The 18,375-nt window shown below is 48.8% G+C and overlaps 1 protein-coding gene across 3 annotated transcripts in view; it reads right to left on the reverse strand.

Annotated features, from left to right (window-relative positions):
- Window positions 1-333: 333 nt before the first annotated feature.
- Window positions 334-18,375, reverse strand: part of LOC110294356 (acyl-CoA dehydrogenase family member 10) — a 40,442-nt gene continuing 22,400 nt past the window's right edge. Inside the window, exons 10-21 of one of the 3 annotated variants that reach the window (XM_085837113.1) lie at window positions 17,209-17,359; window positions 14,587-14,732; window positions 12,398-12,571; window positions 11,190-11,590; window positions 10,327-10,467; window positions 9,659-9,796; window positions 9,462-9,552; window positions 6,693-6,851; window positions 5,420-5,592; window positions 2,012-2,155; window positions 1,327-1,404; window positions 334-688 (exon numbers count right to left, since the gene is read on the reverse strand). In XM_085837113.1, coding sequence (XP_085693239.1) covers window positions 518-688; window positions 1,327-1,404; window positions 2,012-2,155; window positions 5,420-5,592; window positions 6,693-6,851; window positions 9,462-9,552; window positions 9,659-9,796; window positions 10,327-10,467; window positions 11,190-11,590; window positions 12,398-12,571; window positions 14,587-14,732; window positions 17,209-17,359 — 1,967 coding nt within the window. In that variant the 3' untranslated portion in view covers window positions 334-517. The remainder of the gene's footprint in view (window positions 689-1,326; window positions 1,405-2,011; window positions 2,156-5,419; window positions 5,593-6,692; window positions 6,852-9,461; window positions 9,553-9,658; window positions 9,797-10,326; window positions 10,468-11,189; window positions 11,591-12,397; window positions 12,572-14,586; window positions 14,733-17,208; window positions 17,360-18,375) is intronic. The other 2 variants (XM_085837116.1, XM_085837114.1) reach the window with 2 other exon arrangements.

An 18,375-nucleotide genomic window follows, 5' to 3' on the forward strand; every position in this document is an offset into this window, starting at 1 on the left:
GTTCCCAGGACCCACATTGGGCTAGTCACAGGCACTTAGAACTCCAGCTCCAGAGGATCTAACACCTTCTTTTTGCCTTGGTAGGTACACACATACACATGACTATAAGCCTGTTTAGAAAATCTGGCTCAGGCCAGGTGTGGTGGCACATGTCTTTAATCCCAGCACTCCGGAGGCAGAGGCAGGCAGATTTCTGAGTTCGAGGCCAGCCTGGTCTACAAAGTGATTTCCAGGACTGCCAGGGCTACACAGAGAAACCCAGTCTGGAAAAACCAAAAAAAGAAGAAAAGAAAAGAAAAAAGAAGAGAAAAGAAAGTCTGGCTCAGAACAGGGTATAGTTGCAAATGTATTTAATTCCAGCACCTGGAAAGCAGAGGCAGGCAGGTCTCTGAAGAGACCCCAGAGAATATCTTCTTGAAGAGACTCCCAGGAGGCTCAGGTCACAGTAACTGTCGCAGACTGAGTTGCTGGATAGGATGTAAGAACCACACATTGCAGGCCATGCCAAACTCAGCATCTACACTCTGCATGCTGCTGGCTCCTGCAGCCTGGACTGATTCTTCAGTTCCATCTTAGCCACTGTCAGCTGGTGTACTTCATCAGGGCCATCAGCGAAGCGCAGGGCTCGGGCCCATCCAAAGAACTGAGCCAGGGGGTAGTCACTGCTGAGGCCCGCTGCTCCAAAGGCCTGGAGACACAGAGTGGAAAAACAGAAGAAAGCCTGAGTTCTAAAAGTGGCAGGCTGCTCAAAACAGCTGGCTACTGCTGTCTTGACTGAGGTCCCCTGTGTCACTATGTGTCCCAGACTTCACATAGGGCCATATTGTCATCCTTTGGATGCCCTGCTCACCAAGCCCATTCTCCATGGTTTGCTTCCACTACTGAGAAAGTTCTGTGTGGGACCAGGTGTCAGGATGTACACCCCACAGAGTCAGGGCACTGGGTATGAACAAGAACAGGGCTCCTTAGGCCTGAGGTCCACTAATGCAAGAAGAATGCACTGAACAAGGAACATACTGTCCTCGGTGAGTGGGCGTAGGGTAAGGTGGGGTGGGGTGGGGTACCAAGATCAGTTTGGAGAGCCAGGCAGTAGTGGTGCACGCCTTTAATCCCAGCACTTGGGAGGCAGAAGCAAGTGGATTTCTGAGTTTGAGGCCGGCCTGCTGTACAGAGTGAATTCCAGGACAGCCAGGGCTACACATAGAAACCCTGTCTTGAAGAAAACAAACAACCCCCCCAAAACAAACAAACAAACAAACAAACAAACAAATCAGTTTGGAGAGGAAGGTAGCAGGCACAGAAGAAGGCCAGTCCAGTGCTGCTCACCTGAATAGCGCGGTCAATTACTTGATAGGCCATGGAAGGAGCTACCATTTTAATCATTGCAATGTCTAAAGCTGCAGCCTGCAGGAGAAGGCAGAGGAAAGAAAAACATGATGAGGAGCTAGGAGGACAACAGAAAGCCAAACTGTCAGGGTGGCTGCTGGATACAGTGCTGTGGTCAACAGTGGACCAAAGCTAGACCTAGGCATCCTCAGGCCGCCAGCAACAAGGGCATCAAAGAACCCGGGACAGAATATCTGGCTCCACTACCTGATAGGGCAGCTCTTGCCTGGGTCTAGGACCCCTGCATAAGAGGCCGGATAGCACAACAAGCCACATGCATCATGGTCACCCACCATAGGAGATGGGTAATGTTGCTATGGGAACAGGCTCCTGTGTAGACTAATGCTGTATTTGGACCATGTCTGCGGGGGTCCTTTCTCCCAGCTCTCCTCCTTCATCTACCTCCATGCACCAGCATGGTCCAGGGCTGACCACTTGGTGGAAGTTCACCTTTCTCCTGGGGCCTTTTCTGGTTTGCAATAGATGACCCTCTAGAGTTCAAACAGAACAGTAGCAGTCATCATTGTCCAAGAGCTGAGCCTTCCCACGGTTTGCCAAACAAGAAGAGACAGGTAGATTCCAGTGTCACCTCAGGGTGACCCCTGTCATCTCTGAAGCCTCCCACCTTATTTCCAGCCACATCCATGAGGTGAGCAGCTTTCAGCACCAGCAGCCGGGCCTGCTCGATCTCCACACGTGACCGGGCAATGTCTGCCAGGATGGTGCCCTGCTCCACAAGGGGCTTCCCGAAGGCCATGCGGGACATCACCTACAGACACCAGAGGGACAAGGCTAAGGAAGTAGGCCTAGAGAGGCCCTGGAAGGCTCTGAGTGGATGACTGCAGAGGAGCCAGGCACACAGGACAAGAGAGAGCAGATGTGGGAACTGCCTGCCCGACAGACAGCTAACTGGGGTTGAGGGTCTGAGGTAGGCAATGCAGAGCTCACTACAGATGACACACCAATAGAGAATGTCCTGCAGAGGCTGGTGGCTGATTACAGCTACAGTGATCCTGGAGAGCTTGGAATGGTACAGGTCCAGAGCCTTGAATCTTGGGCTATCACTCACAGGACCTCAGTAACCATTTATTGCCCACTTCTGTCATGACAACAAACCTTGTGACCAAGGGAAATCTGTCTGGAATGTGAAGATCGCTACCTTCCACCAACCCAAGAGCTGAGAAAGTTATCAGACAGTGCCAGAGACAGACAGCAGAAATGTCTCTGCCTTGTCTGCTTGAAGCACCATCAACAAAACTGAAAGTGTTCTATGACTTTCTCCTTTGTTGCTATACAAACTGCATGAAGGTGGGTGTGGTAGCACAGATGCTTAATCCCCAAGGCAGAGGCAGGTGGATCTCTATGAGGGGTGTGTGTGTGTGTGTGTGTGTGTGTGTGTGTGTGTGTGTGTGTGTATGTGTGTGTGATTCATAGTTAGATCATGTCTTCCAAGAAAACAGAGCCATGCAGTTGTGGCACTTGCCTTTAATCCTCGCACTTGAGAGGCAGAGACAGAGGCAGCGGGATCTCTGTGAGTTTAAGACCAGGCTGGTTTACAAAGCAAGTTAGTTCCAGGACAGCCAGGAAAAACATGAGAAAAACCATGTGTTTAAAAACACACACACACTCTCACTCACACACTCTTTCTCTCTCTCTGTCTCTCTGTCTCTCTCTCTGTCTCTCTCTCTCTCTCACATACACACACACAAAATGGACTTTTGAGATGACTCAGCAGGTAAGAGCACTAACTGCTCTTCCAAAGGTCCTGAGTGCAAATCCCAGCAACCACATGGTGGCTCACAACCATCTGTAATGGGATCTGATGCCCTCTTCTGGTGTCTGAAGTCAGCTACAGTGTTCCAGCTTAGAAAGGGCTGAGAGTTGGGCCTGGAGGGACGGTTCAGTGGTTAACAGCACTGACTGCTTTTCCAAACGTTCTGAGTTCAATTCCCAGCAATCACATGGTGAGTCATGCAATCTCTAATGACATCTGATGCCCTCTTCTGGTGTGTCTGAAGACAGCAACAATGTACTCAATAAAATAAATAAATAAATCTTTATTTAAAAATAGGGTCTGAGAGTCAAAAGCATTCTTCTCTCATGTGTTTTATTTATCCCCGGGTACGTAATTTTTACAGAAATAATATATCTTATGGCATGACTGTCAACTTTCATTCAAAATAGAGGGGAAAAAAATACCTACTATCCTACCAGCTACCTGATGATAGTGACAACAGGTGGCTTTTCAGGGCTTGGTGTGTCTGTAGAGTGAGCTGTTTGGAAGGCTGAAGTAGGAAGGTTGTTTGAGTCTAAAAGTTTGATACCAATCCGAGCAGTACAGTAATCCCATCTCAAAAAAGCACGATTGTTATTTGTGCTTCCAAACTTCCTGCATGCATTTAAATGTGCACATAGATGCAGTTTCAAAGTCTTAGTATATATTTTGAACATGAGGGGCAGAGGACCACTTGGAGGAGTTGGATCTTTCCTGCTATGTACGTCCCAGGAATCAAACTCACTTCATCAGCCTTGGCAGCAGATGCTGAGCCGGCTTACTGGTCTCGCTCCCGCCATTTGTTCTGCCCATTTGTTCATTTGAGACAGGGTCTTTCCATGTAGCCCTGGCTGTCCTGGAACTTGCTATGCAGACCACACTGGCCTCTGTCACAAAGAGACCCACCTGCCTCTATCTACAGATTGCTTGGGTTCAAGGCAAACATCATGACTTCTGTCCCTGGCAGCCTGCTTTAAAACCATATACTTTAAGATCACAATGAGTTCATTTCTATACTAAGAAGTTAGGTTTCAACCAGGGATGGTGTAGTGCCTGCACCCGAGTCCCAACAAGGTCATCCCTGCCTACGTGGAGATTTCCAGGCCAGCATGAGCCGTAAGAGACCCTGAGCTGTAAGAGAGGATGCTGTTAGTAGTCTGGAAGCCTTTGTGCTTTGTGGGTAGGGACCACACCTGATCCTCTTGCAGAGACACCCTGCCCCAGAGCCTTAAATCCTCTTGCAGAGGGACCCTGCCCCAGAGCCTTAAATAGGTTTGTTTTTCTCAAGCAATGTATAGAACCACCTCTATGAAAGGCCTCACATGGTCTTTACAAAGAGTCTCAATGCCAGCCAGTAGTGGCGCATGCCTTTAATCCCAGCACTAGGGAGGCAGAGGCAGGCAGATCTCTGAGTTTTAGGCCAGCCTGGTCTACAGAATGAGAGGACAGCTGGAGCTACACAGAGAAACCCTGTCTAAATTTAATAAAAAAAAAAAAAAAAAAAAAGGTCTCCATGCCATCACTTCTGATCTATATTCAGCTTACTGTGTTTCTCAGAGAGCTTCCTGTATTCTTTGATTTACACGCAGGGTTTACTCATCACCAGAATAAGTTTTCACTAAATTGTGCGCTGCTTATAGAAGCCTAAGACAAACTGTGAGCGAAGACTCCTGAAGTTTGAACCCACACCAGCTTGGTCACACCTAACTGAACCCCCTGCAGATCCTCACTCTGCTGCCATGGTAGTAGCAGAGTCCCCAGCCTTTAAGGGGCCCATGCCAAATGACTTTTGTTTGAGACAATGTCATACTCTAGTCTGAAAGTTTCAGCAATCCTCCTGCCTCAGCTCACCAGTGCTAGAACTAAAGGCATAAGACACCATGCCTGGACATACTGACCAAGGAAGCTGTTATGCACAGGGCCAGTTGCTGTGACCCCAGGGGCACAAACAGGCCATGCATGATCTAACCTCGGGATGTGCTGGGAACAAATGGCTCCTGGCTGCCACAATCCTCTGGGGTTGGGAACCTTGCCCTCAGCCACCATGAAGCCAGGCCTTGGCTTCTGGCCACCTAGACAGAGAGGTGCCCATCCCACTCTGAAAGCCAGCTGAAGCCATGTAAAGTACATGCAAAACAGAGATGCAGATTCCAGGCATGAACACTGCCCTGTGAGCTCTGTTCTTAGAGGGAGACCAGTCTTGAAATTCCTCAGCCAGCAACAGTGGGTTTGGGTCAATGTGGGTACAGGGGGGCTTACCCGTGTCTTCATGAGTGCCAAGGCCCTCTCTGAATACCCAATCAACCTCATGCAGTGATGAATCCGGCCAGGCCCCAGCCTGCCCTGAGCAATCTCAAAGCCTCTGCCAGGGCCCAGAAGTATGTTTTCCTTGGGCACACGCACATCCTTAAACTGTACTTCACCATGGCCACCTGAAAGACCAAAATACAATCTCTTTGGATGTCTGTATACCTTGCTTAGGTTATAGCTATCGTCTGGCACTGTTCCCAGGCCTTGGGCTTCTGACTGGATCACAGCTAAGAAGGGGACAGTGGACCCAGAAATACAGAAACTGATGTCTACAGCAAAAACAAGTTATTCTATTTGTTTCTTTCTTTTTTTCTGTTTTTGAGATAGGGTTTCTCTCTATAGACCAGACTGACTTTGAACTCAGAGATCTGCCTGCCTCTGCCTCCCAAGTGCTGGTATTAAAGGCATTTGCCATCACTGCCTGTATATGATGTCAGCATATAGGCATGGTACATTTGGGAAGGTCAGAAGAGAACTTTCAAGAGTCAGGTCTCTTCTACCATGTAGGTCCTGAGGATAGAACTCAGGCTGCCAGGCTTGCAGCAAGCATCTTTATCTACTGAGTCATCTAACTCACTGGCTACAAATTATTGACCATTTGATTTATTTTTACTTGTATTATGTGTTGGTTGCGTGGTGTGTGTGTGTGTGTGTGTGTATGCGCATATGCCCAAGCATGTGTGAGGAGCTCAGAGGGCAACCAGCAGAGCCAGCTAGTTTTCTCTACCATGTGGGTCCCAAGGAATCAGGCTTGGTGGAAATGCCCACTGAGCCATCTCACTGGGCTTGTGGTTAAAATAGGATGCAGGACAAAAGCCTGCAAAATGAGAAATGGTGCATCAGTCACCTGGAGATGGGCAGAAGTGTCGGTGTGAATGTGGTCAGTGGAGAGGTCCCTCCCTTCACACAGGTGAGGGAATCTCATGGGGCTGTGGCCCACACAAGACATTTCCAGGAGGATGCAGGCCTGGTGCTTCTGCCTGCCTGTCTCCTTTCATGGAATCTTGCTTATCTTCTGAGATCAGAAGGGTAAGGCAAGCAGAAACACCTACAGGCAGTCTGCTGGGCGGCCATGCTCCTTAGGAAATGAAAGTCTGGGCTGGGCCTCACAAATACCTTCAGATCCTTAGCATGTGGCAAATTCTGAACAGAACCAGGGCTCCCCAAAGTGCTGTCAGGTATTAGAGCCACACTCAGGGAGACTGACTCCGGGAGATCTAACCTGGAGGATCCTCCAAACCAAACACCGACAGAGGCCGGATGACTGTGATTCCTGCAGAGTCCATGGGAACCAAGAGCATAGATTGTTGCTGGTGCCTTGGGGCCTGTGGGTCTGTTTTTCCCATAAACACACAGAGTTTGCAGTGCGGATGCAGGATGCCTGTCAGGAAGAAGAGGGACAGAGCCTATCAGTGGATTCCAGGACTATGGATCCTCTGACCACATGGAGCCCCGGCCTGTGAAAAGCAAACCTATGACCTGATAGATCTATAGGATCAGAGAGCCAAGTATAGGCCCCAGAATGCACATAGAGCCACAGGATCAGAGATGCACATGCGGCCTTCAGACCAGACAAAACTTATCACAGGGAGATGGGAACCTACCACAGTCACTGTAGGAGCAATGTTTTAACTTTCATGTCTAAGTGTTTGTCTGTATATGTGTTTAGTACTCACAGAGGCCAGAAGAGCGTATCTGATCTTCTGGAATAGAGTCATAGAGAGTTGTGAGCTGCACTTGGGTGCTCTGCCAAAGCACCCAGTGCCTTTAACTGCCTAGATAGATCTCTGTCTATCTCCATGAGAAATAAAGTTTAAAAACCATCATGTTTGACTTAAATAAAAGAAGCAAGATATAAAAGCAGGTGTTCATAGTGCCTCTAGAATGCTGAGCTCCAAGTGAGTTAGTGGGCAAATGGAGGCTGTCTGCCACCAATGGTTCAAAACAGACAGCACACAAATCCATCCCTGGAGAAGCAGCCAAGATAGAACTGGCTACAAAAGCCTTTGAGGAGAGTGCGCCCTCCTGTGGACACTGGTGGTTGAAGACCGAAAACAGAGGCCCTCCTGGAAATACCACACAGACCTCTGAACTGCTTCTCAGGCTTCCCTTCTGGTGTGTGCTTCAGAAAACTGCTTCAGACTCCAAGAAAGCTCTGTGCTTCCAACAGGCCATTGTTGTGTTTTCTAGGAGACCTGGAAGCCTCTCTGGCTGGCCTCTGTGAGAATACCAGCTCTGTTCTCTCCATGACAGAAGTGTAACTCATACGCCAAAGACAGCCAATGGGCACACTGAGCAAATGGATCAAGTGGTTCAGAATCCACCGTGATGGAGAGAGGGACTGGGGACACAGATCGAGATGGAACACGTGTCCAAAGCACAAGGCACACTTCTCTCTCTCTCTTTCTCTCTCTCTCTCCCAACCCTGCCCTACCCCCTCCTCCCTTTTCTCTAGTCATAGGTGGTTCTGAATATTGGATTTTCCCACGTGGTCATCAGGTACCTAAGAAAAGAGGAGGCAGGATGAGTTCTGAGGGTGCTTCTGTAACGTGAGTCAGAATCTATTACAGAGGTGGGATGGAGGAAAAGTCAAATGTCTCAGTGAGCAGGTGGTAAGCATTCACTTCATAACAATCATAAGGTTAAAAACATTAATTTTTGTGTGAGCTTTGCCTGCATGTGTGTATGTATGCACACCACATGATGCCTGGTACTCAAAGTCAGAAGAGAGTATCAGATCCCCTGGAATTGGAATGATAAGATGTGAGCAGCCATGTGGGTGCCGGGAACTGAACCCAGGTCTGCTGCAAGAACAAGTGCTCTTAACCCCTGCACAATCTCTCCAGTCCACTGCTTAAGAAACATAATGAAGCTGGGTGTAGTTGCCTAAACCTTTAACCTCAGTACTTGGAAGGCAGAGACAAGTGGATCTGTGGGAGTTCAAGGTCAGCGTAGTCTACATAAACAAGTTCCAAGGCAGACAGTCCCTAGCTCAAAAATAACAACAACAACAAAATCCATAAACAAGCAAAAGAATCATGAAATCTGTTAAAATCCTGTGGACAACGTAGCATTTGATTTCTTCATTTTTGTTTGTCTGTTTTGTTGGTTTTTTTTTTTTTTTTTTTTTTTCGAGACAGGGTTTCTCTGTGTAGCCCTGGCTGTCCTGGAACTCACTTTGTAGACCAGGCTGGTCTCGAACTCAGAAATCCGCCTGCCTCTGCCTCCCGACTGCTGGGATTAAAGGCGTTCATTTTTGTTTTTTTTTTTCCAGACAGGGCCTCATGTAGCCCAGGCTGGCCTCAGACTCATACATGACCAAAGATGACATCCCCACATTTGTGTTAACCTCTGCCACTATCTCCCAGGTTCTGGGATTCCAATTTGCACAGCACCATGTCTAGCAGGTATATGGATTTTTGACAAATACATAAATTTGAGCCTGGTATAGTGGCACACACCTGCAATCCCAGCACTTGGAATACAGAGACATGAGGATCCAGAACTCAAGTCCAGTGTCAGCTACACAGCAGTCTGAGGTCAGCATAGACTAAGTGATACCTTATCTCAAAAACACTTGCCAGCTGCTACAGCCCTAGGTAAGTGACTGGTCACCCCAAGTCCTAGTTTCCTCCTGTGATATGGGATGGGGTCTGGGGAACCCTCCCTTAAGGGAAGTATGGGAGCTCTATGAGCTGAGGCGCAGAGACACTCGGAAGCCTCTAGTACTCAATGCACCTAACCGCAAGGGAAAGAGGAAGCCACCAAGAAGACTACCAGCCAAAATGGCAGGGGCAGAATAAAGAGAGAAGGCTCAGTTAACAGATTTCTAGAGATCGGCCTGCAGGGGATCAGCCATAGGTGTGGTCATCAGGTCCTCAAGAGCCTCCAACACAGCCCCCCACCCTGACATGCTGCTCAAATTGGGCCCCAGAGGCCTCCTCATTCACACAGACTGAAAAGTTTAAAAAGCATATTCCTCTCCAAGTACCTGAGGTCCACCACTTGTGACCATTTATGACATAGGAGCCCTCTTCCTCTTTGATGGAAGCCTCGATGTTAGAGGCATCTGAGGAGGCCACCTGGACAAGAGAGAGCACATGCTGGTTAGAGTTCCCAAGGACCTACATCACACAGGAGCAGAGAGCAGCTGTGGCCCAGCCAAAGGGAAAGATACAAACATGGTACCTGAGGCTCAGTCATGGCGAAGCAAGAACGGATCCTGCCCTCCAACAGCGGCACCAGCCAGCGGGCCTTCTGCTCCTCAGTGCCATACCGTACCAGGATCTCCATATTCCCCGTATCCGGGGCAGAGCAATTAAATATCTGAGGAGAAGAAACTCATTTGTGTCCCCCACATCTCTGACCTCTTGGAAGAGGCAGGGCAGAATCTATTCCATATCACTACACTGTGACAACTCATAAAAGCGTTTCCTCCCCTCAGAAGACAGGGTTTCTCTGTAGCCCTGGCTGTCCTGGAGCTCACTCTGTAGACCAGGCTGGCCTCGAACTCAGAAATCTGCCTGCTTCTGCCTCCCAAGTGCTGGGATTAAAGGCGTGCGCCACCACGCCCGGTTCACACATTGAAGTTTAATCTCAAACCCTCCTCTCTGAGTTTAAGGACCCTGAACTAGAAGCCCCCACAGCCCACACCCCTAGGTGGCCCCTCTAAATAAATTCTCTATACAGGCTTTTGTCAGCTGCCTATACTTGGCCGCCTTGCCTATATGAGATTGCAGCTGTGTGGAGCCCTGAGATGGACTTTCCACATGCAGTGGTTTCTGCTGGCCATGTGTTTATGTGTTTGGGGGGGGGTAACGTGTTCTCACAGGCTGAGAGAACTGTTAAGACTGTACCTCAGAAGCATACAGAGACATGCCCATCACTTCACACAGATGTGCATATTCCACGTTAGTCAGCCCTGCTCCGTACTTTTTCTCAGGATCAGTCTCCAAGGGTAGGAAAAGATTCCAAAGTCCTTCAGCCTTGGCTTTCTCCTGTCAGGGAAAAGGGAAAGCACTAATCACCGGATTTTACCTCAAAAGGTGTGTGTATTTACGTGTGTGAGTGTGTGTGCGCGCACGTATGTGTGTATATACACACAAACACACATACATATACACATACATATACACATACATATATGTGTGTGTGCGTGTGCATGTATGTGTGTATATACACACATATATATGCACATACATATACACATACATATATGTGTGTGTGCGTGTGCATGTATGTGTGTATATACACACAAAAACACATACATATACACATACATATATGTGTGTGTGCGTGTGCATGTATGTGTGTATATACACACACACACACACACATATATATATATATATATATATATATATATACACATACATATACAAATACACATATATATGTATGTGTGTGTGTGTGTATCCATAAATGGTATTATCCATCTTTAACCCCAGCACTTGAAAGACAGAAGCATGTGGATCTCTGAGTTTGAGGCTAGCTTGCTTGGTCTACATGATGAATTTCAGGTCAGCTAGGACAACACAGAGAGACAATGTCTAAAAAAAAAATACCAAAACCAAAAGCTGGGCTGTGGTGATGCACACCAGGGAGGCAGAAGCAGGAGGATATCTGTGAGTTTGAGGCCAACCTGGTCTACAAAGCAAGTTGCAAGACAGCCAGGTCTACACAGAGAAACCCTATAGGCCACCCTGAAAGGCTGGCTTACCTTGAGGTCTTCTATCAGCGGGGAAGGGCTCCACCTGTCGGCCGAGGCCTGGTGTCTCTGCAGCTCTGGCTCCAGTGGGTACACCTTCTGTTCTATAAACTGCATCAGCTGCTCATACAACTTTCTGACAGGAGGAGACAGGCCCTCTGGAGAGATGACCAGGCCTCCCTTTGCCTCGTGAGAAGGGGAAGCAGCTGCTACAGTGCTGTGACCCCTCACACCCGTGGGAGTCCTCGGGGACCTCGGCCCCGCCCAGGCATGGTAGGATCTGGTCAGTGTTTTGGTGGCTGGCATCTCTTTGAAAACCCGGAACCCTTCTTTGGTGGCAAAATCCCAGGCCAGCTCAGCCATGGACTCAGTGAGCTTTCCACTTTGTTGGGCTGATGCCGAGCTTGCCTGGCCTATGGAGAATGGAGGGAGAACTGATTACCCATAACCACCCTGCGGATGTGTGAGTCAGTGACATGACCCACACTCTGAGGGCAGACACTGCCACTGGCTGAACACCGGTCCCCACCAGGGCCCTGGACTTCCAGGCAGCACTACGATCTGTATCTGAACTTGGTGGATGGGGAGACTGAGGCTGGAGAGGGTGGTAAGTCTCTAAGCCTGGGAACCAGAAATTGGAGGTTGGATGTCTCCTGCTGCTTGGCCTTTCTTTTCCTAAAGAAACGAATTTAAGCTGTGGTGGCACACTCCTTTAATCCTAGCTGTTAGGAGGCGGTGGCAGGCAGATCTCTTGAGTTTGAAGGCAGGCTGGGACAAAGCAATTCTAGGACAGCCAGAACTACACAGTGAAACCCTGGCTCAAAACAAAAACAACGACTAAACAAACAATTAGGGACACCCGAAATCACTTCTGCAGCACCAGGAAGCTGTGAGAGATTCTACTTGTTCCTAGATCAGCCCCGTGGAGACGATGATGACAGGGCCAGTTTCTAGCACCATTTTCTCTGGAGCACACTAGCATTGTCCTCTCTCTGACTTTTTTTTTTTTTGGGGGGGGGGGAGCAGGGCTTCCAGGAGCTTCCCAGATATAGATGAGGATGCTCTTCTTCTCTATCCTTGAACCCTCACTTTACAAGTGTGTGCCACCACAGCTGGCCCTACACACACACACTTCCATGATGAAGAGAAAACTGAGCCTTCTACCATTCTGACCAAACCTATCTCCTGGAAACCTCTGTGGCCATCAGGCCAAAGCTTACCTGTGAGTGACCGCTTATAGACGCCTTGTAGGATTGCAGCCACACGGAAAAAGGAGAAAGCCATATAGAAGTTCCAGTTGTCGATGGGTGGGATGCCCATGTGAAGACAGTACATCCTGAAGTATTCCTCCACAGTGGGGATGCCCAGCTTTGTCACATCCTGGTCTCTGAACCCTGAGAGGAGAGACAGAACCATCCCTGAGTGGTTGGTAACTTCATTCCCCTACCACTAGCCACCCTGATATTCTGAAGGCCACCATGCTCCTGAGTGTAGGCTTTCACAGCCATGAGGCCGCTGGGGAGTCCTGTGGCTCCTTGCTCTAGCCATGGCCTAAGGTAAGCTACTTACTGATTGTTCCCTCTAGGTTTCAGACCAAATTAACAGTCAACAAAGGATCCCCCCCCACCCCCCCGCCCAGGCCACAGCTCCCAAATGGAGTCATCCCCAACTGGTCATTTGATCAGAAACAGTCCCCGAGGGGCCGCTGGTGGAGGCAGAGGAGCTGCGGGCAGAGATCAGTGCCACAGCACCCGCCTAGCGTGTGCCAGGCCCTGGGTTCACGTGATGCCTGCCTCACGCTCACAGAGAGACACCCAGATACAGATGTATAGACACACAGAGGCATAGGCATCAGGAGAACAATCTCACTGTATTATGAAGCAGATAAAGATGGCAGGACACTAGCTTTACTGATTTGCTTGCACTGTGACATGTGACACCTGACTAGAAGCCTGAACAGAGTATCTAAATAAGGAATAAATCAAGGGCTGGAGAGAGGCTCAGAGGTTAAGAGCACTGGCTGCTCTTCACCTGAGTTCATTTCCCAGCAACCATATGGTGACTCACAACCATCTGTAATGGGATCTGGTGCCCTCTTCTGGTGTGCAGGCATGCATGCAGGAAAACTATTATATACACAATAAATATTTTAAAAAGAAATATGAAGTTTTTTATGAAAAAAGGAAATAAATGCCTTAAATTACATCTATGTGATAAAAGTTGTTAATGCAAATTAAGTCATCAAAGAAATATTTAATGAACATCTGTCCAAGCTATACACCTAGACTGGACATGGCAGCACAGGCCTATAACTCCAGCACTCTGAGGCAGAGGTAGGAAGATCATTAGAGTTTAAGGCCAGCCTGGGCCACAAGCAAGTTTCAATACACTCAGGGCTACATAGTGAGACCCTGACTCTAAATAAATAAATAAATAAATAAATAAATAATAAATAAATAAAGGGCTGCAGAGATGGCCCAATGGCTAAGAGTACCTGCTGCTCTTACAGAGGACCAGAGGTAGGTTACCAGCACCTATGCCAGGCAGCTGCCTGTAACCAGGGCTCAGGGAGTTTCAGTGCCTGCCTCTCAACTCTATGGAACCTACCTGTGTACACACCCACCCACATATGTGCACATAATTAAAAATAAGTCTTAAAAACAAAACAGTTGGACATGCTTGGAGCATGACTTCAATCCTGACACTTGGGAAAAGCAGGGGTTTCTCTGTAAGATCGAGGCCACCCTGGTCTACAGAATGAGTTGCACGACAGCCATGGCTACGTGGAGACAACCACCACAGTGTCACCCCCACCCCTAGTCCAAACCAGACTGAAGCAAGGTATCTGACTACATAGAATAATGAGATCATAAAATTATATGATAATGCCTTTTTTCAATAGTAGACTGGATGCAGTAACGCATGCCTGAAATCCCAGCACCCAGGAAGTGGAGGCAGGAGGATCAGGAGTTTGAAGCCAGCTTCAGCTACACAGGGAGAAGGACAGCCAGCCATGAGAGCCTATCTCAGAACAAACAACCCAGAAAGAACAGACACAAAAGACAAAGACAGATGTGCAAATGGAAAGGAAGGCACAAAATGCATCTGGGCAGATTGGCAAGAGCTTGTCCAGAACCTATGGTAAAATGCAAGCTGATGCGCTAGAGTGTCAGCTGGCATGCAGGAGAGTCAAGATGCACCCACAGTGCCAAAAGGAGGAGGAGGAGGAGGAGGAAGAGGAAGAGGAGAAGGAGGCAGAATAAACTAAGTAATTTAATGGATCATTCTATTCTTACCCCCACATTCCAGGGACAATGTTACTGGAACCCCTTGGACCTCACTTTGGAGCCCCAGCCCAGTGACATCAGCCAGTGCATGCCACAGGACTTGCTGTGGAACTGGCTCCTACCTCTCAGCATGGGAAAGCTGGATGGCAGGTAGTGAGCCAGGCAGCTGTAGGCCACATCAGCAAAGGGGTCTCCTAAGGTGGAAAGTTCCCAGTCCAGGACAGCGAGCACTTCTGCCTTTTCAGGATGGAATATCAGGTTGTCCAGCCTGAGAAACCATAGAAGGAATGGAGACAGCTGGAGACACTATTTGCCCTTCCGAGTCCGCCCTCCACCAGCCTGTATGCTGTACAAGGCCAATCTCTAGGGCTCCCAGGTCCTCTGGTTCCCAGCTGGCCTCAGTGAGTCAAAATCATCAGCAGGGCATGGGATGAGCTTAGCTGTTCATTCTCCCAACTTCCCTACTGAGGAAAGCCAAGGGCCACATGGGATTCATAGCCTCTCTGTGATGTCCCTAAAGCAGGCCGACAGAGTTTCTGGACACACTTGCCAATTCTTCACTCCATGAAGTACCCGGCTTCTGATAAGTGCCAAGCGATGCTGAGGGACTTCCGGGGTGGTGGAGGTCATGGAGACCCAGGGGCTACGATGCTGGGAAATCACAAAGCCACAGAAGATGGCCTGGGGAGCCCAGCTGTGGGCAAGCCTGCAGAGGACTACAGTCCCAGCCAGGAAGCCACCATGGTGGACATGGCCTGTTGTGTCCAACCTGTCAGCCAAGGGGCCTCGGCGAGTTTCTTGGGCAGTAAACTACAGCAGAGCATGGTGGCCCAGGCAGAGCCAGCTGCTTAGGAACCCCACTAAGGTTCCAGTCTGTTCAGTGGCCTCTGAACCACAGTGCACTCCTTCCTAAATTCTCTAGTGGTCTCCGAGTCCTTCTGATCCCTGACAGAACTCTAATGTAGGCTTGATTTACAATAAATAGGAGGGGCTGGAGAGAGAGCTTAGTCCTTATGAGTAAGCATGTGCTGCTCTGGCTAAGTCCTGAGTTAGGGTCCCAGCACCTGGCTGAATTTGGCCTGTAATCACCAGTCCAGGATCTAACTCCCTTCTGGCTTCCATGGGTATCTGCACTCACTAATATACATATAATCAAAAGTCAAATTAATCATAGAAAGAAAAATAATCAAACATGCAATAAAATATAGGAAGGACCACATGCCGTGTTGCTGGTTTTCCTTCAAATCTCTAGCAGACAAACACTTCAGGTTCAGCTAACGGCCCCCACCCTTCCTCCTTCCCTTCCTTGAGTTTGGTGGGCATTTGTCTCACGGTTTTCTGTCTCTTTTGGCTATGTGGGCACTCAGAAGCCACAGACAGCATTCTCTCACTCCTTGGTAAACCTGCATAAGTATCACACATACTGATTCTTTAAGAACTGAATCTTTGCCAGGTGTGGTGGCGCATGCCTTTAGTCCCAGTACTTGGGAGGCAGAGGCAGGCGGATTTCTGAGTTCAAGGCCAGCCTGTTCTACAAAGTGAGTTCCAGGACAGCCAGAGCTATACAGAGAAACACTGTCTTGAAAAACCAAAAAAAAAAAAAAGAAAGAAAGAAAGAAAGAAAATCTTTTCTCCTCAGTATGTGCCCCTTGAAATTTATTTAGGTTGACTGAAATACAGCCAATCAGCATATTTTAGCTGCTAGGTAAGATCCCAACACACCACCAAACATGGCTCATCATGTGCTACAATTACCAGCATGCTGGTCTCTTTGCAGCGACAGGCTGTACTGGAGGAGAATGGACGGTTGTGGCGGGCTCCCTTTGCCTGCTTTAATGGCTGTAGTGTTCAGATCCAGCAGTCTTAGGTTCCTACCTCCATCAAGATACATGCCCTCTGCCATGTAGCGGCAGATGAAACTGTCTGTGATGGCCAATATTACTTCTAAGGGGATCTTGGTCAACTGTGTCGTGGGCTTCCCCACAACTGAGAGGCCGTTAGACCGCTGCTGGCTGTCTCCTGCCTGCTTTTGTTCTCGGTCGCGTTTGTGGACACTTGAGAGGTGGCACGGACAAAGACCATGGAGCAGTGGTGTCCAATGCTCACATTTTAGCTACCCTTCCCTGCCACAGAGGGAGGGTTGCATGGGGGTGGGGGCGGGGTTTTAGAGTCCTAGGTAGAGGCTAGTTAAAGACGTGGAGGGTGGGGGAGAAAATTCTCAAGTAGGGTGGGGCCTGAATGACAAGTGTGGCTCCACAGCAGACCTGCAGAAGCTTCTGGAAGCAGGGAATGCTAAAATGTCCCCCAAGTGCCACAAGAACAGAGTCCAGGGCAGCCATGGGAGGTCAGCTGGAAGGCACACTGATGAAGGCGGGGTCCTAGACTCAGCACACGCCCCAGCAAACCCCATCTACTCCCTGACCACTCTCACTTCCAACGCTGACCCCAGAGGAAGTGGGAATGCCATAGTTGTACCTGATCTCAATAGTGTTCCCCCACCCAGCAGGCGCCTCCTCCCTACAGGCAGATGGGACAATGTCTGCATGTCATTGTGGTGGTCACAACTTGGGAGCGGGGCTGCTCTTAATATTTAGCGAGCAGAAGCCAGGAATGATGCTCCATCTCCTAAGGAATGATTCCCACCTGCAATATGGACGAAGACCACTGGCTTGATCTTCCCCTGCACAAACCTTGCCACATCAGTTTGCACATGGGCTGCTCAGCCCCCTGGCAGCTATGTCTACCTGAAGTCACCATGCACCACTGTGGTTCTCTGTTGCCTGGGAAGGTGCAGTGGCAACCACTGGATAAGCCTCTCCATCGCTGGGATGCTGCTGGTTTCTGCTGCTCGGTACTGCTTGGTCCAGGTTTGCACCTGGCGAGGAATATAGTCCCCTGAGGGAAAGAGGGTTAGGACATGGGATGCTATTCCAACAGCCTTAGACGTTTGGCAAATTCACCAGAGCCATGAAAACATCAGCAGCTCTGTGCCAGGGCTATGTGTCTCAACACGTTCCTGTGACAGCGACAATTCCTATGAGATGCTACTGCCAACAAGAAAGCCACCAGCTACTTTGCCTCAGCCAGCTCAGCATAGTCTAGGCATTATTCCTCCACAAGGAAGCTTCTATCCTGACCTCTTTGAAATTTGTGAGCTTCTCAAACACAGCCGAGGGGATCTTCTTGGTTAAGTCTAACAGCATCAGGCTTAGAGCATGGAATCCAGCTACACGAGTGGGATCCAGCCCTGCCGCATTCCATCACTGTGATGACGGGCACATGCCTAACCCTGCTGTGCCTTCCTTTTCTCCTCTTGAAAGGCTCTGCCCAGAGCCAAAGGGAAGATAAAATGCATAAAGTTGAGTCTGGCATAGTGACACACTCTTTTAACCCCAGTACTTGAGAGGCAGAGAGAGGCAGGCAGATCTCTTGAGTTCGAAGCCAGTCTGGTTCATAGAGACAGTTCTAGGACAGCCAAGGTTACACAGAAAAATATCTTAGAAATCCAAAAGAAATAAATAGTATTAAATTAAAGATGGGTGAGAAGATCATTTGAGACAAGTTCAAGGCCAGCTTGGCAATCTAGTGAGACTCCTGACATAGTAAAAATAAAAAATCTTTCTTTTTTTTTTTCAAAAAATGAGGCCAAGTGTAGCCAGCAGTGGGTACACCTTTAATCCCAACACTCAGGAGGCACAGGCAGGTGGATCTCTGTGAGTTCAAGGCCAGCCATGTCTACAAAGTGAGTTCCAGGAGAGCCACAGAGAAACCTTGTCTAGGAGGAAAAGGGCCAAGTGTGGTGGCATACTTGTGACCCAGCACTAGTGAAGCAGAAGCAAGCGGATCAGGAGTTCAAAGCCATCCTTAGCTACATTTGTTTGTTTGTTTATTTTCCTTTTCAAGACAGGGTT

The sequence above is a fragment of the Mus caroli genome, unplaced genomic scaffold (assembly GCF_978045245.1).
Source record: "Mus caroli unplaced genomic scaffold, Mus_caroli_1 scaffold_4, whole genome shotgun sequence".
Classification (NCBI taxonomy): domain Eukaryota; kingdom Metazoa; phylum Chordata; class Mammalia; order Rodentia; family Muridae; genus Mus; species Mus caroli.